The sequence below is a fragment of the Tiliqua scincoides genome, chromosome 2 (assembly GCF_035046505.1).
Source record: "Tiliqua scincoides isolate rTilSci1 chromosome 2, rTilSci1.hap2, whole genome shotgun sequence".
Lineage (NCBI taxonomy): Eukaryota > Metazoa > Chordata > Lepidosauria > Squamata > Scincidae > Tiliqua > Tiliqua scincoides.
The window spans coordinates 202,712,019-202,735,265 of record NC_089822.1 but is presented as its reverse complement, the minus strand read 5'-3'; the positions used below and the strand labels follow the sequence as shown (position 1 = coordinate 202,735,265).

At 42.7% G+C, this 23,247-nt stretch overlaps 1 protein-coding gene across 2 annotated transcripts in view; it reads left to right on the top strand.

The window, feature by feature from the left end:
- The window catches only part of FANCD2 (FA complementation group D2), a 57,754-nt gene that overhangs the window by 23,534 nt on the left and 10,973 nt on the right, over positions 1-23,247 (top strand). For both annotated transcript variants that reach the window (XM_066614974.1, XM_066614973.1), the window contains exons 20-36: positions 3,847-3,966; positions 4,399-4,472; positions 4,560-4,706; positions 6,119-6,219; positions 6,366-6,481; positions 9,960-10,068; positions 11,707-11,808; positions 12,563-12,675; positions 13,439-13,585; positions 14,730-14,846; positions 16,482-16,610; positions 16,755-16,873; positions 17,160-17,270; positions 17,514-17,641; positions 18,066-18,165; positions 19,642-19,764; positions 22,348-22,441. In XM_066614974.1, coding sequence (XP_066471071.1) covers positions 3,847-3,966; positions 4,399-4,472; positions 4,560-4,706; positions 6,119-6,219; positions 6,366-6,481; positions 9,960-10,068; positions 11,707-11,808; positions 12,563-12,675; positions 13,439-13,585; positions 14,730-14,846; positions 16,482-16,610; positions 16,755-16,873; positions 17,160-17,270; positions 17,514-17,641; positions 18,066-18,165; positions 19,642-19,764; positions 22,348-22,441 — 1,950 coding nt within the window. The remainder of the gene's footprint in view (positions 1-3,846; positions 3,967-4,398; positions 4,473-4,559; positions 4,707-6,118; positions 6,220-6,365; positions 6,482-9,959; positions 10,069-11,706; positions 11,809-12,562; positions 12,676-13,438; positions 13,586-14,729; positions 14,847-16,481; positions 16,611-16,754; positions 16,874-17,159; positions 17,271-17,513; positions 17,642-18,065; positions 18,166-19,641; positions 19,765-22,347; positions 22,442-23,247) is intronic.

Below are 23,247 nucleotides of genomic sequence, written 5' to 3'. Positions count from 1 at the left end.
AGCAGTTGCTAATCTTTTTAAAAAAATTCCCCAAATATCCCAAAGTCTGCAATCCTAACCACACTTACCCAGGAGTAAGTCCCATTGACTGTCACCGTTTATATTTTCCCAATTGCAGTCACATACCATGGTAGCATCAAGTTTAATATATTAAAAATAAAATACACATTGAAATGAATGGGGGCCCTCCTAGTGGGTCCTGACCCACAGTTTAAGAAACACTGGAATAGAAGAAACAGATCAGTACTGAACCTAGGGAGGTATTCCCAAGAGCCAGTATGGTATGATGGTTAGAGTGGTAGACCAATACTAGAAAGCCCAGGTTCAAATTCCAAGCTTCCATTCAGCACTGAAGCTTGTTGATTTGCTTAGACTGCAATCCTGAACACACCATACCTGGGAGTAAGTCCCATTGAATTCAGTTTAGCTCACTTCTGAGTAGACATGCATAAGATTGTACTGTAAGGCAATCCTGGTTGCCTTAGTGACTGGTCCAAAAATCACCCCACAAGACTGTTGTGAAGATAAAAGGGGTGAATCTCATGCATGTCATCCTTAAACTTCTTGGAGGAAAAGTGGGATTAAAATGTGAGTTAATAGCGATAATGTTCAGCTCAATATCACATTTGATTGCATTTAGGGCTTGGGAAAGGTATTTATATTCCTTCTGTTTTAAAATTTCCCCCCTCTACTTTTTATAGCATCAGGAAATACAAGGATTGGAAACAATATTTTAGAAAGCATTTTGATACTTTAACCACTAAACCGTGGGTTATATTTTGGTACAGATCTAACCTTTGTTGGTATTTGCTAGTGGTCGGTTAGATTAAAGGTTGCATGTTTTAGTAGTTTATGAAGTAGTTTTGTCTAAATTGATATAAACCTAAATGGATGTGCAGAGCTCCACAAATTTTGATTAGTCTTGGTAGCCAGCCATCATCCATCCATCATCCATCATGGATGATGGCTGGATCCCAAAGGATCTCCTCTATGGAGAACTCGTGCAAGGAAAGCGCCCTACAAGTAGACCACAGCTGCGATACAAGGACATCTGCAAGAAGGATCTGAAGGCCTTAGGAGTGGGCCTCAACAAGTGGGAAACCCTGGCCTCTGAGCGGCCCGCTTGGAGGCAGGCTGTGCAGCATGGCCTTTCCCAGTTTGAAGAGACACTTGGCCAACAGTCTGAGGCAAAGAGGCAAAGAAGGAAGGCCCATAGCCAGGGATACAGACCAGGGACAGACTACACTTGCTCCCAGTGTGGAAGGGATTGTCACTCCCGAATCGGCGTTTTCAGCCACACTAGACGCTGTTCCAGAACCACCATTCAGAGCGTGATACCATAGTCTTTCGAGACTGAAGGTTGCCAACTAGGGTAGCCAGCCCAAAAATTTGTTTGCTATGAATTGCCCCTGTCCTGACTTGGGGAGAGTCATGATCTTCTCTCTGACATCATGCTACATTCTGAAGATGCTCAGGGCACCGGTGAGGCACAGTGTGAGGCTCTTCCTCGCACTTCTCAAGCTTCAGGCTAGAATCAAGGGAATAGGAGCTCATCAGACTTAACTGGTGAGAAAGGGCTCTGATTTTTGGACCTAAGTGGATTGGGTGTTCTTCAGATTCAGGATCTAATTGCTTACTATATTCAAATCAGAAATAACATTTCCTCAAATCAAATTGGCTATAAACTCTGCCCTTTTTTGAGGATTGTTTCTTCTTTCCCACAGCATGTGATTTGGCTCATTTGGCTTGCATTTGCTGTATGGTTTTTGTAAACTCTTTTTTGTGTTACACAAAACAGCTGTGGTGTGGAACACCCTGCTCACTCCTTTTGCTTGTGGCACTGTATGCTCTGGGTGATGAAAGTGAATTGTAGAGGGTTTTTGTGAGAATGGATGTGAGTTGAGGCACAGAGAATCTTGCCTTAGGCCAAGAAGTTAGACTGGGTAATCTTTAGCTCTCTTCCAGGACTAGACATCTGAGGATGGGACTAGACATCTGTGGAAAGTGGAATAGAAGAGAACAGAATTCTGGGGTGTGGTAATTTGTAATTGCTGTCAAAAGCAAAGGCATAGGTGAGGGAGGTCTGGTCTAGAGGGTAGAGCCTCCATTTGCCTGAAGATTAACATCCACAAGGTCGCCAGTTCGAGGCCACCGGCACCGTGCGACCTTGAAGCAGCCGGCAAGCTGCAGCTGAGCTGTTCCATCTGCTCGGAGCGTGGGAGGATGGAGGCCAGAATGTTAAAAAAACCAGATCGGAGTGTAACATCTTGAATGTGGTGGTTCTTGAAAGAGAGAACCTTCTTTCAATTTGTAAAAATCCCTGCGTGGATTTAATAAGCCTGCCTGTGTAAACCGCCTTGAATAAAGTCTTGAATAAAGACCAAGAAAGGCGGTATATAAATACTGTATATTATATTATTATTAAACTGGTGTGAAATGAGTACATATTAAAGATTGAGCAGAACAATCTTGGAGGAATCAATTTAGGAATGGGTTTGGAAGCTGTGGGCCAAGATGTCAATAGGAGGGTATTTGTAGAGATTTGTATGAGAAACTGATGCTCTCCAGAGTTAGGATTCAGATGTTAAGCACTGCTAGCCCAGTATGCAATCATGTCTGCATTTGGCTAGGAGTGTTTCATAAGACTCATGTCAAAGGTGAGCTCACCTAGACTGTATGTACATCTACAGCCATCCAGTTGCCTGCAAAGTTCCCCTTTTAATGTTACGAGAAGTGCCACCAGCAAAATGCTAGTGACGGTTGTTCAGCTGGTGGTGCTTCAATTAGCACCCAAAGTCAGAATTTGTGGACTATGTACCAGTGTTTGAGGACTGAGTCGAAACCATCCCTCAGTAATTGCTCTGTGTCATGAATATGTACATGTTAGGCCTAGGTTAGCATGTGGAGCCTGAACCAAACTAAGTCAGTAACGGAGAAGTGGCTAGCAGTTCCTAGCTGCAAGAATGTGAGTAAACAAACAAAAAGATTGTTGTCTCTTCTTTGCTAGCTAGAAAGGACAGACAACAAGAATTACAACCCATTGGAATGTAGCACCTTTGCAGACAGAAAGGCGCCCTATCAAACTGATGAAGTGCAACTGTGGATCTCCAGTTGGGAGGGGTAAGAACTAGGAGGACTAGCAACCAGACCCACTTCAGAGAAGGTTCTGTCCTCAAAAGTTTCTGATTGGACAGTCTAAATATGAAGTCACCTCAGTGCTATTAGCATAAGAAGTATAATAATGAGTGCCCAAGGGGTGTGTCCAGTGCCCTCTTGAACAGAGTTTTTGGGTGCAACATCCTGCACGCTGGAGCTCCATTGTCCAACATGGGCACCTGGCCTCACAGGTAGCCTGGAGCTAAGATCTACAAGAGTAACTGACCCAGGTGAGAGATAGGGATTAATAGAGATAGCCAGCTAGCTTTATTATTTTATTGTTGATATGTTTCCTAGATGTTTATGCCTCTAGCATTTGCTGCCTTACTGTAACTTTATGTAACCTTATGTACTTAATAACCTAAAATCTCTTTTACCAAGTTGTTTCATTGTCTGTTGGGGACAAAGGTTCAGAATCCTGCCTAGCCATTCAGCAAGCTACCAAGTGCTCATTGAGGTCTAGTGACTTGAGGACCTAAGCTCTAATTGGAGAAAGCACTCAGTGCCTGCAAGGGATAGAATTAAGCCTAAAGGGTCTCAGTTTCCCTGGACTGAGGCACTGGCACATACAGGGTGGTGGCAGTACTACTGGACAGGGGGGCCTTGAGGGCTTTAGGGTTCGAGAGTCAAGAACTCTGAGCACCCCAAACCCCCCCAAGTTTGTGACACTCTGCTTCTTCTTTTCTTCAGATTACATCTTTGCTGGAGCTGGTATGCTCTTGCTGTGAGCAGGTTCCCCAGGCCCTGGCTCTGTACTATGATGAACTTGCCAACTTGATTCAGAAAGGAAACCTGGATTTGCAGATCCTGGTAGGATACAGAGTTATTGGTCGGCATCCATTCAGTTGTTACCATTGCATAACTATAACAATTCATAGGTGTAACTAACAGGTTGACCTATGCTGCAATTCTAAACATACTTAGCTGAAAGTAGGACCCTTCCAAGGACAAAGTCTTGCTCAGTATATTTTTCAGGCAAGGCAACAGCTCAACCTCCTCAAGCCTCAACCTCCTCAACAACCTCAAGCCTCCTGCCATAGTTGGCCATTAAAATGTATATTTTATTAGACTTTGTAAACACAGGGTGTTTTTTTCTTTTGCTAAATAATACACATGAAAACAATCCAAATCTGATGCAAGAGGAATTTCTAAACAGCTTTTCCTTTATGTCGCCCCAGCATAGTTCTTTGCAATGTGTTCTTCTGTGGAACTGTTTTGTATCTTTTTCCCCCCCTCTTTTAGGACTGGATTGGGAGCAGCGTGGTGAAGGATTTTGCGAAAGATTTTGTGGCAGATCTTCTTCCTACAGTGGATGGGTTTGTCAGAAAAGCAGAACTGTATTCAGTAAAAATAAATTTGTTGTTGTTGTGTTGATCCTGAATTGACATTTGGCTTCTCTGCAGTGCATTCCTGTTCCCTGCGAAGGCCCTGTATAGTTTGGAAGATGATGACAGTGAGGAATCCATTGTAATCAACTTGTTGCCTCTCCTATCCCAGAGCTATCTCAGTAAGCATGAGGATGAAACAGCTGCCAAAAGCAAAGACAAAAGGTCAAGAGTGTGGTACTTCCCTATTCATATAGTGATGAATAAGCAGTCTGCTAGAATACTAGACTAGATTATTCTCTGGAATACTCTAGTAACAGGAGTGTCAAACATAAGGTTCATGGGCCACATATGGCCCATGGAACCTCTTTATCTGGCTCGTGTGATAATTGGGCTCTCCCTGTGCTCCCCTTTCAGCAGAGCTGCTTCTGCCAAGGCTCTGGGAGGGAGAGAGGAAAGAAAGCCTCAAAAGGCAAGGAACGCTATGGGGGAAGAGGCGGACCAAGAGACATGAGAGAGGGAGATTCTGCCAAGGCTCTGGGAGAGCCCAGCGATCACATGAACCCCCCCTTTCAGAAGTGCCACTTCTGTCAGGGCATTGCTTCCCTGAGCACCTCTCTGCTGCTGAGCTGCAAATGGACACCTTAGTAGAAGCAGCCTGTTGAAAGGGCAGCCTGCATGGTAATTGGGTGGAGAGCTGGGAGACAGCATGATACTTGGGCTCTCCCATATCTCAAAAATATGATCAATATTTGCATAGTTTCTGTTCTGTCATTTGCAGCTGGGTTCCTATGTGAGAACAAAGTGTTTAATTACTGACCATAATCTGCTTAATGAGGTCACTTAATGATATCACTTACAGTCCTTAGCAGGTGTCATAAATGCTATTCAGCCCACTGTATGAGTTTGACACCTCTGTTCTAGAACAGTGCTTCTCAAACTATCTGATGTGCCAGGAACAGCAATTTTTTTCCAGTGTGCCAGGGATCGATACCATACCTGTGCCATATTATTACTATTGTTCTTTTTTTCCTTGTAATTCACTGCGGTCCAGAAGCTGATTGCTAACAAATCACCACTATGAGTAGCGCTAGAGGACTCCCCTCAGCTAGAGTAGAATAGAACCTCTAAGGCAAAATCTTGGAACTGCCATGGAGTTTTCCAAATCTGAGCCTTTGTTTTTCAAAAAGATCAAGGTTCACATCAATGTGGTTGTGAAGAAAATAGGCAGACGTTTCTAAATGCCTAGAATTAAGGGCTGTTTTACATGGAGAAAGGAGCAATAGCAAAATAGTATTCTCTCAAAACTTGTTCCAGTGCTCCACCAGAGCATGAAGCCTTTATCCCTCTTTCTTAGTGCATTTTTCCACCTCCCAGTTGTACCACCTCTTCATGTTCAAACCTTCCCAACATGTGAGAACAAGGACTCCAGATTCATAGGCGACAGCAAATTGTGCAACCAGAGAAAGTAGACTAATTAAGTACACTTATCAAAATTTGCCAAATTTACATTGGCTTTTCCTGCATCAAAATATTGGTATTCTATCTGCAGCTTTTTGAATTTTTAGCACAGAATGTTACACCAATACTACAATATTATTTCAATATTATGCACGTGTCTCCTCTCCTCTCTTCAGGTGTATATCTCCAGTGTGTTTGCCACCGTTCTTCCGGCTTCTGAGGCTCTGTGTGTTTGAACTGAATAATGGGAACCTGGAGGAAATTGATGCCTTGTTAGGTACAGGATATAGGCAGTTGTCTCCATCTGGTCAAATGTACATTGCTTGAAATAGTAAGAAATTGCTGCTGGGATGCTGAAGCAGAACAGGGTTGTAAGCATGACATTAATAAAGAACACCTTTCTTTTACTTTGTTCTGTTACAGGATGTCCTTTATATTTGACTGACTTGGAAGTGGGAGAAAAGTTAGACTCCTTCTCTAAGCAAGAGCGTGAATTCCTCTGTTTGCTCTTGTTTCATGCACTTAACTGGTTTTATGAGGTATGCATTGCTATTAGGGAGCCCTAGTATGCCACTGTTCTCAGAAACATTTCCAGCTCCTCAGTGTTTGGCTAATATTTCTCTGAGAGGAAGAAGAGGCTAAACTGCTGTTGTCTGTAGTCTGAGCTCAAATGGGAGTGAATTAGAGTGCCATGCTAGTCAAGTATTTCAAGTGGTGCACCTTCACAGCCTTTTCCCCCAGTCTAAAGCCTTGATAACGTCAACAGGAGTTTTAAAATGTTGCTGTCTCACACCATGCCATTATTGTGTGCAGGCTTTTATGTAAGGAGAGGCTTCAAAGGAAATGTTACTTGGTCTGTTTTTCTCCCTTTCCTTCTGTTTTGTCCAGACTGTTCGGGTTGTTAGCTTGTTCTGCCTGGGAGAAAAAGATGCTCCTTAGCTGTTTCTCCTGGGATCATAGAATGTTGAGTTGAAAGGAACCTTTGAAGTCATCTAGTCTAACTCACTGCCTAGCTCTGGCAACTGCTACAGCATCCCTGACAGGTGGCTGTTCAGCCTTTGCTTGTAAACCTCCAACAAAGGAGAGGCCGCTCCTGTAACAGTGCTAGGATTTTCTTACAGTTTGGAAACTCTTCCTCATGTCTAGCCTAAATCTCCTTTCCTGTAGTATCAACCCATTAGTTCTAGTTCTGCCCTCAGGAGACACAGAAAGCAAATTCTCGCCTTCTTCTGAAACAAAGGTCTTCAGAGACGTGGCCGTCATATCTCTCTCCCTAGTCTTAAGAACATAAGAACATAAGAACAGCCCCACTGGATCAGGCCATAGGCCCATCTAGTCCAGCTTCCTGTATCTCACAGCGGCCCACCAAATGCCCCAGGGAGCACACCAGATAACAAGAGACCTCGTCCTGGTGCTCTCCCCTACATCTGGCATTCTGACTTAACCCATTCCTAAAATCAGGAGGTTGCGCATACACATCATGGCTTGTACCCCATAATGGATTTTTCCTCCAGAAACTCGTCCAATCCATTTTTAAAGGCGTCTAGGCTAGACGCCAGCACCACATCCTGTGGCAAGGAGTTCCACAGACTGACCACGCGCTGAGTAAAGAAATATTTTCTTTTGTCTGTCCTAACCCGCCCAACACTCAATTTTAGTGGATGTCCCCTGGTTCTGGTATTATGTGAGAGTGTAAAGAGCATCTCCCTATCCACTCTGTCCATCCCCTGCATAATTTTGTATGTCTCAATCATGTCCCCCCTCAAGCGTCTCTTTTCTAGGCTGAAGAGGCCCAAACGCCGTAGCCTTTCCTCATAAGGAAGGTGCCCCAGCCCCGTAATCAGCTTAAGAACAACCCCACTGGATCAGGCCATAGGCCCATCTAGTCCAGCTTCCTGTATCTCACAGCGACCCACCAAATGCCCCAGGGAGCACACCAGATAACAAGACACCTGCATCCTGGTGCCCTCCCTAGCATCTGGCATTCTGACATAGCCCATTTCTAAAATCAGGAGGTTGCACATGCACAACATGGCTTGTAATCCGTAATGGATTTTTCCTCCAGAAACTTGTCCAATCCCCTTTTAAAGGCATCCAGGCCAGACGCCATCACCACATCCTGTGGCAAGGTGTTCCACAGACCAACCACATGCTGAGTAAAGAAATATTTTCTTTTGTCTGTTCTAACTCTCCCAACACTCAATTTTAGTGGATGTCCCCTGGTTCTGGTGCTATGTGACAGTGTAAAGAGCATCTCTCTATCCACTCTGTCCATCCCCTGCATAATTTTGCATGTCTCAATCATGTCCCCCCTCAGGCGTCTCTTTTCTAGGCTAAAGAGGCCCAAACGCCGTAGCCTTTCCTCATAAAGAAGGTGCCCCAGCCCCGTAATCATCTTAGTCACACTCTTTTGCACCTTTTCCATTTCCACTATGTCTTTTTTGAGATGCGGCGACCAGAACTGGACACAGTACTCCAGGTGTGGCCCTACCATTGATTTGTACAACGGCATTATAATATTAGCCGTTTTGTTCTCAATACCTTTTCTAATGATCCCAAGCATAGAATTGGCCTTCTTTACTGCCACCGCACATTGAGTCGACACTGTCGACCTGTCCACCACCACCCCAAGATCTCTCTCCTGATTTGTCACAGACAGTTCAGAACCCATCAGCCTATATGTAAAATTTTGATTTTTTTGTCCCAATGTGCATGACCTTACACTTACTGACATTGAAGTGCATCTGCCATTTTGCTGCCCATTCTGCCAGTCTGGAGAGATCCTTCTAGAGCTCTTCTGGAGTCTTCTCTTCTCCAGGCTAAATACATTAAGCTCCTCATAGGACTTAGTTTTCACATTCCCTCATAATCTTTGTTGTACTCCTTTAAGTCTGTTCCAGCTTATCAGGGCCTAATCCTATCCAATTTTCCAGTGCTGGTGCAGCCATGCCGACAGGTCATGTGCTGGATCCTGTGGTGGTGGGGGCAGTCACAGAGGCCTCCCCAAGGTAAGGAAACATTTGTTTCCTTTCCTCAGGGCTGCATTGGACCTCCATCAGCACTGGAAATTTGAATAGGATTAGACCCTCAGTGTCATTAAAATGTGTGCTGCCCAGGATGCAGTCTTCCAAGTGAGGTCGGACTAGCACTAAGTATAGTGGAATTTCTTGTGATCTGACTTCTGTATCTCTGTTAATGTAGCTCAGCATTGTATTAGCATTTTTGCAGATGCATCACACTTCTCTCTCATGTTCCACTTGCAGTCTGGTAAGATGCCTAGATCTTCCTCCTGGGGGATGTTTTTCCCCAATTCTGTCCTTGTACCTATGTATAAGACTTTACATTATCTCTGTTGAACTCATCTTGTTCAGTGGTGTTCATTGATTAAACTTGTCAAGATAATTTTGAATTCTGATTCTGTCTCAAGAGTATTAGCTATCTCTCCCCAGCTTTGTGTCACCCCCTCTACCTTCTCATCTAGGTCATTTGTAAAAATGTTGAACGGCATAGGGCCCCCTGGCATCCCATTTGATATCTCTTTCCATGTCAGTGTGGAACAATTTATAAATAGTCATTGGAAATGGTTGTTCAACCAGCTTTGAAGCCATCTTTAGTACCATCTGGCTAACTCACCTGTTACCATTTTATCACAAGGAAATATGAGAGTCTTTGCTGAAATCTCATCTATGGCATCATGATCTACTAGACTAGTCACTCTATCTAAAAAAGACTAGACTAAAAACATAATTAGTCTAGCACAACTTTTTCTTAACAAACCCATGCTGGCTCCAAGAAATTATCCCATTATTTTCTAAGTATTCATATACATTCTGCTTATGAAATAAGTTAGAATCCTTTATTATAAAGTGCATCTAGAAGTCTCTCCAATCTGCTCTGGAAGTGTGGATAGAATTGCAATGTAGATTTTGAGATAAACCTTAGCAGGCATCCTGGATGTAGAGGTCACTAAGAGCAGAAGTCACACTGGGATCTTAAAGATGTAATTTGTTTCTCAAGGTTGTGAATGCCTTTTGCCAAGATGGAGACCCTGAGATGAAAGGAAGAGTTTTGATTCGGTTGCAGAACATTACTGAGCTGCAGTGTCTTTTGGAAAAATGTTTAACTGGTAAGCATACACAAAATACAGGTTGAGATTTGGGATGGGAATCATATCCAGTGTCTACAAGCTGAATTTTGACTCTAGAAGAGAGATTTGCGTTTGACTATTGTAGTTCTATACATGCTTACATAGGATTAAGTCCCATCAAACTCAGTAAGGCTTATTTTGAGTGGCCATGCATAAGACTACACTATTGGTATCTTACTTTCTGCCTTGTTTCTGGGCCATGATTACTGTGAATTAATGCACAACTATTCCCAGCGTTTTCTAGCACATTTTCCAATAGAGCCAGTGTCTGTTTTTATCTAATGAACAACTGTACTGTCCAGCATCAGCATTGACACAGTGGTTAAGGCTGTTGTTTCATTCATGTTTGGATATAATTGGTAGCATAGTCCATTCTGTGGTCTTGGGTTGGAATAATGCCTTTTCAAACAACAATTCAAGAACACCAACAAGCAAGATACTTTTAAAAATATAAAACACTGCATGCAACATTTACTTAAATTATGTCATGCTTGCTTTACCCTAGCCATCCCAAACAAAACAGCCCACAATGTGCCTCTGTAGTCTGTAGCTAGATTGTAGAATGGGCAGTGGGTCTCATACGTGCCACACACAGAGAATGGCACGACACAGCTCCACGAGTAATTAGTTGTGATGATCCCTCCTCCAGCATCTTAGATATAACCACTATATCATAACTAGCTTTGGGTAGTCCCATATCAAGAGACTCCACCAGAAAGAGAAAAGGGAGAAAACTGATTTGGAGCTGCTAGTTTGTCATCCTGATTATGTCTATTGGTACTGATCCAGACTTTTTCCTTAAGCTCCACATTTCCTGATAGACCCTCCATTTCCATATTGTTCCAGTGACTCAGTTGCTATCATAAAACCAGTGGAATGATGGCCCAATCGTTTTCAGTATTCCAGCACTGGTACAGTTGAAATGCAGCCCCAAGGTAAGGGAACAAATGTTTCCATACCTTGAGGAGGCCTCTGTGACTGCTTTCCCACCACAGGATGCAGTGCATGTCCCATTAGCACAGCTGCACTGGTACTATAAAACTGGATAGAATTGGGCTCTGAGTTTCTAGTGGAGTATATTCACAAGCCTTGCGTAGCTGTTGTGTATGGGAGAACCAAGCAACTTCAGAACCTTTGACTGAAGACCTGAACAGTCTGAATAGAACAATATAGGGATAATAAGATCTGCTGAAGCATTTCTCAAAATGCTTCTCTCTGGAGTACAGCCTTTCTTAAACAATCTAGCTAAACCACAAATATCTTTGTGTGTGAAAAGTATTTTCTTGTCCTGTTCTTTAACTTTTCTCTTTCAGTTTTCAATGGGTTTTTTTTGTGCTGTGGCAGAAAACAGTGACTTCCTATCTGCCCCATTTCTCTAAAGTTGGTCTCTTGGTTTTCTTAAAACTGCTTTCATACGTTACAAAATTCCTACATAGAAAGTACATGTCATAGTTACTGACTATTTTGTCCATGCCTAAAGTGCTGAGAAGCTGCAATTGTCTGTGGCTTCTCTATGCATGTATGATTGTAACAGACATTAACTCCTGCCATTTGTGAAGGAACTTTGTGAGAGACCTTTGGCTAGTCAACTGAATTGCTTCTTCTTTGGTTTTACAGCAAGCCCTGGCTTTGTTCCTCCTCCTGCTAATTTTGATTCTGAAACTTCAGAGGGAATATCTGTTATCAGTACTTTTGGTCCCGGCAAAAAGAAGAGCAAAGGTAAAATATGCAGTTCATACATTTGTAAACATACAGTTGAGGCATTGAAGTCAGTTAAACTGAACTGATTGTTACGCAAATAAACATACTAAGCTGCTTTATACAGGAGTCAAGCCATTGGTCCATCTAGCCCCAGTATGAACTGCTTTGAGTGACAGTGTCTTTCTCCGGCAGATGTGTTTCCTATGTGAGATCCCTTTAAATGAAGGTGTTGTAGAGTGACCCTGGAACTGTAATCAGGTTCTGTACCTCTCTGGAGTACAGCCTTTCTTAAATAATCTAGCTAAATCACAAATATCATTGTATGTGAAAAGTATTTTCTTGTCCTGTTCTTTAACTTTTCTCTTTCAATTTTCAATGGGTTTTTTTATGCAGAAAACAGTGACTTCCTGTCTTCTGTATGCAATTTCTATCTTTCTATTTTTATCCTGCCCCATTTCTCTAAAGTTCCTTTGCATATGATTCTTCTAATTGACCTCACTTCTTACTTCTAAACTTATCTTGCTGTATTCATTGAAAATTCACTTTCTCCAAAGTGAATGAATGCAGTTTTGCTTGATCACTGGTAAATATGTATGAAACTCCCTTTTCCCTGGCAGAGGAAGGGCATTAGATAGCCCCAGAGCTGTGAGCAAGGGTTCACAGCCCACGGCTAATTTTTGGTTTCTCGTTCTCTTGCAGCCTCTTACCTTCAGTGGGATGCACTTGCTTGCTCACTTGTCAAATATGCATGAAACTCCCTTTTCTTTTCCAGGACCGAAAAAACAAAAAACAGATAGTAGCAAAAACACTTCTGCAGATAATTCACAACTGGATGAGAACACAGAGCCAAACCAACCTGAAGCTGAAACCAGCCAGCAAGACAAGGTTCTTTTTTTCTTAAGCTTCTTGAAAAGTGTACAAAAGGAAATAAAAAAGAGCTTCTGGGGTAATGGGAATTTGTGTCTCCTAGAACATTGATCTCTGTGCTGTTCCTGTCTCATGGGCATCCTTTTATGCAAACCACAAAAGCCAGAAGTACACCACTGCTGTACAAGAAGCAACATGGGATACAAGATTTTTTCATCCTTGAACTCATGCACCTATGACTTTATCATTTTTTTTTATTCATTTGTCTCAGTGTGCAGTAAAGTGTTAGGTTCTACAGACAAACAACTCCTTAGTGAAAATCTGAGGCCAATTGTCCATGGGTGTAGCCTATGGCCAATATTTATTTACTCAATATTTACTCAAAAACAAGTATTGCTTGCTTTTAATATTTATTTACTCAATAAATGAGTAAATAAATATTAAAAGCAAGCAACACTTGCTTTCTCATATGATCCAGTTTTTTAGCACAGCTTCAGGTGTTGCTGAAGAAGCACTGCATTGCCAGCTGAATGTTTTAGTCAGCTGACAGTACTCCTATAACATTTGAAGGGAAATATGTATCATCTGTCTGCATGCACCTGCACATTTCTTCTGTGCAAGTTTTCTTTAGATATTCGCAGGAAACACCACCAACCAAATCCATTTGTCTAGCAGCCTTTCATGTAACCACAGAAGCTGTTGTCACAATCCTTCTATGTGCAGATATAGGAAAAAATAACTTTGCCTGTGTTCTCTCATTAACTAGTGTCTTCCTTTTCAGGACTCCCTAGAAAAAGAGCCAGGGCCCCCTTTGGTGCAGCTGCAGAGCTATGGTGCATACTTCCGTGAACTGGACTTTGAGGTTTTTACCATACTTCACAGCGGGCTGCTGACCAAATCTGTTCTAGACACGGAGATGCACACAAAGGCAAGCTGTGTTCAAGAAGTGTTTGAAGGTGTTTGAAAGAGGGTGGTAAAGAATTATCTTGGGCTTATTGTCATGAAGGGTTGGAAGGCGTGATAAAATTGATTAAAATATTTTTTTCCTATGAAAATGAGAGAGAGAACTAATACTAGAGAATGAGTTTGGGGGCTTACATGGTAAGAGGAAATTAGGGGGCTCTTCCCCAGTGTAGGTGATGGGGTGGAGTAAGCTGCAGCAAGCACGCAATAGCAGGGCTGTATTTGCAGTGCCTCCCATGGGTTGTTGGCTGGATATTAACCTTGCTGCAACCCTAAATGACTGGTGAATTCTGTTGCTAAATAACTTCAGTTTGTCTGGCACATTAGGCAAAGTTTATCTGATAAAGGAGACATAGCACGTTGTCATCGCTGTCACACTCCAAGTCCAGAGATCAGGGGGGATCTTCCTGTGTGTGTCTTTCTAGTCCTTGCCTCCCCTCCCCCCCGCCACTACTAGGTATTGGATCTGGCCTGGGATTACAGGGGAAATACCATTCCAATTTTTCTTGTTTCTTTTATCATTGCTTTTCAGTTGTGGTTTTCACTCCACTCTGCTCATACAACAGTCAAGTATAATATGCGTTGTAATAATCTAGTCCAGGGGTCTCCAAACCCCAGCCCGGGGGGCCAGATGCGGCCCGCAGCAAGCCTCTGTCTGGCCCGCAGCCAGCCTCTTGTCCCCTGAAAGCCTCAGGCCCACTTGGCCAAACATGACTGGAACTATGCTCTGGTTGCATCTGATGGGTGGCCAAACATGACTGGAACTATGCTCTGGTTGCGTCTGATGGGTGTTCAAGAGCCAAAGAGGTTGACTGAATGAGCCCATTCATTCATTTATTCACTCATCTAAGTTCCATCTCTAATTTTATTTAAATAAATTTTTTATTTAAATTTTCTTTTCTGGCCGTCAACAACGTGCCAGATATTTGATGCGGCCCTCTGGCCAAAAAGTTTGGAGACCCCTGACTAGTCCTATTGTGGTAATCATACACAAGACAGATAGTTGTGACATTCCATTCCTCTATGCCTTGAGCCAAATCTTTAATCACTGTAAATTCTGCACACCCTAAGCATTTGATGTATTATGTTATCTTCTTTTTAAAATATAGACCTCTGAAGTAGTGCAGATAGGGCCAGCAGAGCTCCTGTTCCTTCTGGAAGATATGTGCCGTAAATTGGAACATGTGTTGATACCAGCTGCTGCAAAAAGAGCTCCTTTCTTAAAGGTATATGCAAAAAAGAGAACAAGCCATTGTGTCTCCACTCAGACACTATGCAGGTGACTTTCTTTTCAAAGAGGTTGCTGAAATCGATTGGTGCAGATTTTCCACCCATGGGCAGATTGAGTTCATAGGTAGTGCTTGATTGAGGTCAATGGAAAGCATTGAGTGGCTCTGATTTTACATTTCTAGCCATAGCATTTTGGTGGCATTTTACTATTATTGAGACAATGTGTAATTATTAATAAAAAGTGAATTAACGTGAATGAAATCTGGATAAGGAGAATTCTGCTCCAACTTCCATTCCAGTGCAAGCAACTTCTTCAAAACCCTCTCTTGATGGAAATGGTTTGTATTTTAATTGTTGCATTGTATCAGGACTTCCTTAAGCTTCAATTTATGTAAACTTACAGTCATGTAAGGCATAGGAGTCTCCTGCACTCACCAGTCTTTAAACAAAACAGGAAATGCAGAATGCACTGGGATTGCTCCCAGCATGCTCTGCATGTTCTTTCTTTTAGCAGTTTTGTTCTGGTGGCTTTGTGGTACCTTTCTCTGTGCCAGCAGACTGCTACAGAACCTTTCTGGTTTTCTTCTTCCCGCGTTCGTGTTTCTCTGGCTGGCCAGCTCTATCGTTCTGTGCAATGGAGGTGGCAAGATCAGTCCTGCATCAGCAGGAAGGTTGGAAAGACAAGAGAGCATAGGAGGGAAGGAAAAGAGCCAAGATGGCGGGAGGGAAAGAGACCCTAGAACAAGCTGCACTGGTTTCCCCTTGTTCCTTTCCATTTCTTCACTCTGCCAGCTTCCTCAGCGGTGGGTGGTTGGGGGGGCTTTTGCGAATGCACTGGAGGTAGGTGCCGTTTGGGGAAATCCATATTCCCCCCCCCCATTCTCTTTTAGCCTTTCTCTCCTCCTTCCTTCTTGGAGAGGAGGAAGTTGGAAAGAGGAAGAAGGGGTAAGTATTTCAACTTCCGTTAAACTTATGAAAGATTACCCTGAATGGAACTCTAACATAAGTCAGAAACCTGCTGTATTTGTATTTGATAAATGTGATTTATAATTGAACCTATTGTTGAGTTTGACTTTCTGGGCTACCAAAAATCATTCACAATGTAAGTTAGATGTTCACAAGGTCACTGTTTGAAATAATCATGTGTATATGTGCATGTGAGTACTGGTGTATGTTTGTAGTATCAATATTAATTTCCAGTTTTAAGAAAAGTTATGAGTTGATCCAACAAGAGCTACTCTTTTAGAAGAAACTGGGATATGTTTTGCTCGCAGATCGATTCCAGGAAAAGCTGTAGGAATAACAAGGCTTGACATAGGCTTAGTGCACCATAGTCTGTTATTATAGGGGGGATTGTGAGCTCCCTGCTTCCTTCATGTGCTCCATAAAAGCCATGGTTTCAAATTATGGTTTGAAAGGCAAGCACAAATCACAGATGAAAGATGTAATGACAAATTATAATTTGATCCAACCAAGGAAGTAAGGAGGAAATTGCAGCATGCAAGAAGAGAGGTGTTCAAATCCAAGTCATATTTTTTGTCAAATCACTGCCTATACTGAAGTGTGATTGTTTCATAAAAATAGTTTTGAATGATTAAACATTTTGGGGAAAAAACTTTGATATCTTACAGGGAAAAGGAAGCAGGAATACTGGATTCTCTCATCTCTGTCAAAGATCATCTCGAGAAGTGATTGAGTGTACTGTTGAACTCTTAAACCCCTTGTGCACCCACTTGGAAAATATGCACAACTACTTTCAGGTTAGAAGACCAATTATTTAGCATCCAGTGTCACTTTTATAAATCAGCAGGTACCTATTTTCATTATGAAGTTTTTTTAGAATTGCTGAACCAGCAGCTAAACAAGCACAGTGCAGCATTTTACTTAATACATTGTTCTTTAAGGCACTGATTGCAGAGAATCATGGTGTGGTTGATGGACCTGGGATCAACATTCAGGAACACCAGCAAATGTCATCCTGTTACCAGCGGTTACTGCAAGTCTTTCGTCTTCTGTTTGCTTGGTAAGTGTCTCATTTTTCTTCTTGGATAGGCCTTGCGTTGGCCCATAGCGTAAGCCTAGCAATAAATGGATCTTGGTCATAAAGCTGTATTGCAGTTTTTTCTTAATCTGGCAAAATAAGAAAGCTGTGGACTACCAAACCGTTTGGTCCTCTCCCATAGGGAGGAGACCCATAATTCCCAGTAAGTTTTCTTCAGTGGTCTTTGCACCGAAGACAGATAGCTAGAAGAATGCTTATCTTTGTCCTTCCTGCATAAAGAGCAATCCAATGCCTTTTCTCTACTCAGGAGTGGATTTTCTCAACATGAAAACCACAGCTTGCTGAAATCAGGCCTCCACGTCCTTGCACGCAGGCTCAAGCCAGGGGAGAAAGAACTCCCTCTTGAGGAACTGCTCAGGTAAGATGGAGAAGACACTCCAGCTACATTCCTTTAGTGATTTTAATTTATAGTACTGCTTTGAATGGACTACATTTTTTCTAGTTAAATGCCTGATAGTGAAGTCTAAAAGGGAGAGGAGAGATTCCAAGAGACTGTGGACCTAATTATTGTGCATGGAGAAGCTGAATTTTAAGAAGATATGTTTGAAATGCTAGTATCCCTCCTATGACATTTTGACCCCGTTTTTCTTCTACCCTACAGTCAGAGTTTCCAGTACTTGCTGAATTTGCAGCATAGTGTCCCCAATATTTACTGTGCGTTGAGCCTCACTCAGCTTCTGCTTGTCATTGCTGAAAGATCTGTGGTCAACCTGAAAAATGATAAAATAGGTAATGGGTCCAGAATATTCTCTTATTTTTGTTACAGAGCTTTAGTTCAGTGGTTCTCAAACTTTTTAGAGGCCGTAGAGGCTGCTGCTATAATGGTAATTGGGAAGCAGTGCTCTCCCCCCCTCCCCCAATGTAGCAGGGAAAGGAATTCAAGCTTCAGGAGGGAGCTCATCATTCCAGGGCCTGTTCCAGATTGCTTGACCATAGGCAGCGTTACACGTGCTCATTCATTGTGAGTTAAATTGTGTCTTTGTGCTGTCTAATGAATGTGTCTGTTTGGTCAGGGTCAATGCAAGAAAAGTAATGATAAAACTGAAGCAAAATTTCATTAAATTTGGCACACGTAATCTGGACCCTGAAGGCAAATCAGGTTGGACAGTTGTGGAGCCTGTGACTTTTCTTGCCTCCTTGTTCTTTTTGACAGCTTCCCTCACTAAACAGTTCCTCTGCCAAACTTGGGTACAACCCAATGGAGCTCGCCAGAAGGGCACCCAGTTTAATGATGCTCTCCACACTTTGTTCTGGTAAGTGTGGCTTTTTTTGGGCGCGTGGGCTTGAGGCTTTGTTCTTTTCCTGATTCCTGCAAAAAGGACACACTAGTTGCTAATTCATATCATTTCATTTCAAGAAATGTGCATATAAAACTGGCCATTGCCAACCAGTGGAACTGCTTTAAAAACAAATCCTCCTCCACTTGTGTATTCTGTGACCTAGTTTTTATTCTTCAAACACCAAACAATGTGGGGAATGTGAGAGGTGTCTTATTACTAATAGTCTCTTAATATGTATTTTTCTATTAAATTCCATTCTTTGTTACCAACAGCCAAAATGCTTCATTGAGCCAAAGTGGTTGAGCTCTTTAGACATTAACAGCGCAATCCTATCTTGCCAGGAGGCTTGTGCTGTATCCAGCACAAGATAGGGTGCCAAAGTGGCTCAGGTAGAGGTAAGGGGAAACTCTTCCCCTTACCCCTGGGTAAGCCACTGCAGCCCCTATGGGTCTCCTTGGACTTGTGCCACCTCCAGAGGTGGCCCAAGTTCAAGGAGAGCAGAGCAGCTTGAAGCGCTCCGCGTTGCTTGGAAACGGGGATTGGGATCCAGCACAACAGCTGAATCCCGGCCCCACCTCCAGCTCCCCGCCTGCCTGTCCCCAGGACCACTTTCCACCCACCCTAGAATGCTTCCCTCCTACCTCCTCCCTGCCCACCCCAGAGCCTTGCATTTGCTGAGCTTGGCCAATGCAAGGCTCCTTCCACAAGCTGCCATGGAGGCTAGATGCAGCCTCCGTGGGCCAGCACACCTTGCTCCCGAGGAGGCACAAATGTGCTTTACGGCATGTTTGCTACCCTCCTAGACTGGCGCAGCCTAACTCATGGTTAGGAGTGTGCCCTAAGTGGATTAATGACTGTCCCATAACCACATTAATAATGACTTTATTAGATGGCCCTAAAAAACTGTTCCTCCCATTTTTTGGCTGGAATTCAACCTTCTCAAGTCATTTTGAGTTTTTTCAAGTCTGGCATAGATCAAAACCAGAATCTTGTATTCTTAGGTGTGATTTTGTTATCCTCCATTCTCACTCTTTCTCCTGGAAAAAAAAGTATGAGAAATGTGATAGGCCAGTGACAAATTATTTATGCATTACTAGAGAAGGGGGGTGTACTGAATGAGTCATGATTTCTAATCAAACTGAGTTGGTAACTAATTAAAGCTGCAATCCTAACCACACTTTCTTGCGAGTAAGCCCATTGAACAAAATAGGCCTTACTTCTGATAAGACCTAGTTAGGAATGTGCCCTAAGTCACATGCTGTATAATTATGGATGTTGATGAAATAGGGGGAAAGACCTTTATGCTTTTCCAGTATATCAAGCCAAAGACAGGGTAATGAGAGCCATAAAATGGCTCTGACATCTGATGTCAGATATTATCTAATATTTAAATGGCTCTAATTTCTAATATATCTTTGTATAATTTTTGTGAACAACTTTAACACACAGTATCTATATGGAGCACACAGATAATATACTGAAAGCCATAGAAGACATTTCCAGCGTTGGGATTCAAGAGCTGATTGATTCTTCTAAAGATGGATGCTCTTCTACTTACCCTACATTAACCAGGTAATGACAGCCAACTAGAGCTAAGGGTATATTTTTCTGTGCTCCTCCCCAAATGAGCCAAAGAAATCTCACTTACATGCATGGATAAATTATGTAAGTGTACATTAACAGTGAAGGACGTATTGTTTGCATCTTAGAAGAATTCAGAATATTTGGCAGGGGGGAAAGAAAGCTTCCCGAAGTTGAAGGGTTGGAAGTATTCGCAGAGGAGAAGGCAGACTTGTCGGGCACCGAAGCCTTGAACTCCAACCAAGGACATCCTGCTCCATGCCACCTGTTGGTTTCTATACTTACATTGCTTTCATATATCCAACACTTTCTCTGCAACTATGAGACTTCACTCTTCAACTTCACTCTTCTCCTTTAAGAATAAAAGCAGAATTATTTTAAGAAGCCAGTTCTGCTCTCATGTGTGGTGTAGAATGTGTGAAATTTGGAATACTCACATTATTACATAGGATTTCCATTATCCTAATACTTGAGCTTCTAACCAGATTTCATTTATTGAGGAATAGCCACACAGCTTGGAGAGATTTTTAGTTCACGTATTAAATAATGTCTTAGAACTGCTATAAATGGGCTTAATCATAGTGCTTTTTTATGCTATAAGAGCATAAGAAAAGTGCTCCTGGATCAGGCCAAAGGCCCATCTAGATTAGCATCCTGTTTCCCACTGTGGCCCACCATTTGCCTCTGGGAAGCCCACAAGAAGGTGATGAAGGCATAGCCTTCTCCCACCATTGCTCCCCTGCAGCTCACCAGGCACACTGCTGCTGGAGGTAGCACATAGCCATCATGACTTGTAACTATGGCCATGATGGTTGAGAACCAATGGCGTGCACTCATGCTAGGATTTTTCAGAGTTCTCATTGCCATCACATTCCTTTGCACACCCTTCTCCCTTTACAAGGACCTGCTGAAGGTCCATGGACCCTGCAGAGTGATACGTGATGTGAGAAACAGGACTGTGGCTATTTCTCTGTGCACATATGTAAGTGCGAAAGGTGCACATTGGGGCATGTTTGATCAGTGACCAATAAATACAGTGAAGTTGTCTTCTCAGAAGCAAAGATACTGGTCAGCATAGATCTTATTAGGTATATGAATCTGTAATGGATTAACAAGCCCAGTCCCTTGTCCAAAATATCTGCCTGCAAGTTGAACACATGAGAGTAGGAGTCCTCCTCAAGGATAGCTTGAATTATCCAGCTTGCCTTCATATAGCCCACACTTCCTCCGCAACTATGCAAAAAATCAAAACTTCACATATAGGCTGATGGGTTCTAAGCTGTCTGTGACAGATCAGGAGAGAGATCTTGGGGGGGTGGTGGACAGGTCGATGAAAGTGTCGACCCAATGTGCGGCGGCAGTAAAGAAGGCCAATTCTATCCTTGGGATCATTAGAAAAGGTATTGAGAACAAAACGGCTAATATTATAATGCTGTTGTACAAATCGATGGTAAGGCCACACCTGGAGTATTGTGCTCAGTTCTGGTCGCCGCATCTCAAAAAAGATATAGTGGGAATGGAAAAGGTGCAAAAGAGAGCAACTAAGATGATTATTGGGCTGGGGCACCTTCCTTATGAGGAAAGGCTACGGCGTTTGGGCCTCTTCAGCCTAGAAAAGAGGCGCTTGAGGGGGGACATGATTGAGACATACAAAATTATGCAGGGGATGGACAGAGTGGATAGAGAGATGCTCTTTACACTCTCGCATAACACCAGAACCAGGGGACATCCACTAAAATTGAGCGTTGGGAGAGTTAGAACAGACAAAAGAAAAATATTTCTTTACTCAGCGTGTGGTTGGTCTGTGGAACTCCTTGCCACACGATGTGGTGATGGCGTCTGGCCTGGATGCCTTTAAAAGGGGATTGGACAAGTTTCTGGAGGAAAAATCCATTACGGGTTACAAGCCATGATGTGTATGTGCAACCTCCTGATTTTAGAAATGGGCTATGTCAGAATGCCAGATGCAAGGGAGGGCACCAGGATGCAGATGTCTTGTTATCTGGTGTGCTCCTTGGGGCATTTGGTGGGCTGCTGTGAGATACAGGAAGCTGGACTAGATGGGCCTATGGCCTGATCCAGTGGGGCTGTTCTTATGTTCTTATGAGTGTTGCATTCTTCTCTGTTTTTAAAGAATAAAAGCAGAATTAACCATCTGGAAGTTAGGCTGCATTCATGCTGACATTCTGATCTGGGAGTAAATCCCACTGAACTCAGTAGGACATACTTCTGAGTAGATATGCATAGGATTACACTATTGGCCTTGTACTGGTTGGTTGCAGGAAGAAAAGATTTACCTCCATAACTTTCATAGAATTGGACGTACAAAGTCAAGAATCTTGAGTTTCTTTTCCTCAGTTCTGAATCATAATACAGTACAGATTGTTTCTTTAAGGTTACTTTTATGTTTCTATCAAGATTTTCTACCATTTAAAAGTATTCCAGAAAGAAATGGGGGGGGGGGGCAAATATAACACATACACATATACATGTATGTATAACACCAAGAAGCTTATTAATCCATGATGGACTGAGTTAAGCTTGACCGTTCCCCCTCCCACCTCTTTTCCCCAGGCAAACATTTCCAGTCTTCTTCCGTGTGATGATGACTCAGCTAGAGGGTTCTGTGAGAAGCATTCCTGCTGGAAGAGCATCAGACTCCAGTGAGGTAGGCTGACAGAGATTCCCAGAAGAAAATCTGGTTGCTGAGAGAAAGCATGTAAAAGCCAACACTCGGGAACTGTGTTCTCCTCCTGATCATGTGCATCAAAAGCAACCTGAGTTTGAATGGCAAAGTACCAACATGGCATTGTCAATTGTGCATGGCGCACATATAAGAAACTGTCATACAATTGACATAATAGTGTGTAAGTGTCTTTTGGGAAAGGATCCCCAACTCCCACTACCTTTGCATTGATGGTAGGGAAACTGGGTCAGTTAAGTGCATCTCCGCAATCGGCAACCTGTACGCATTTTGCTATTTAAACTGAAAGGCTGTTTGTATCTGAGTATAAGGAATAAAATGTCAATTGACCCTTAAAATTGCTGAATGTAATGCTGCTGTTGGCTTTGATGGGTTCAGAATTATAAGCAACAAGACAAACATGTAACAAATGTCACAACTCTTAGTTCAGCTCAAGTAGGCAACCTCCCGCTCCTTGTCACTGCCTCCATCCCCTGGTGGCCTTATCTTCTGCAGTTTTGTTTCTCAACTGTGACACATCAGCATTCCATGGCTCCTGGAGATTAGTGAACACGCTTAACCTGCAAAAGGATTTCAGGTCCCCTCTTTTCTTTTAAGTTCACAAACTCACAAATGTACCTATTTCTACATACCAAGGGAATAGGTAGAATGTAGTATGAGCATGTAGAAACCAATTCCTTGTCAGTGGCTGGACTGCTTTGCTTATAAACGGAAAGCACCCAGGTTCCTGTCAGTGGTACACGTGATGAGTTTGCTATAAGTCTATACCA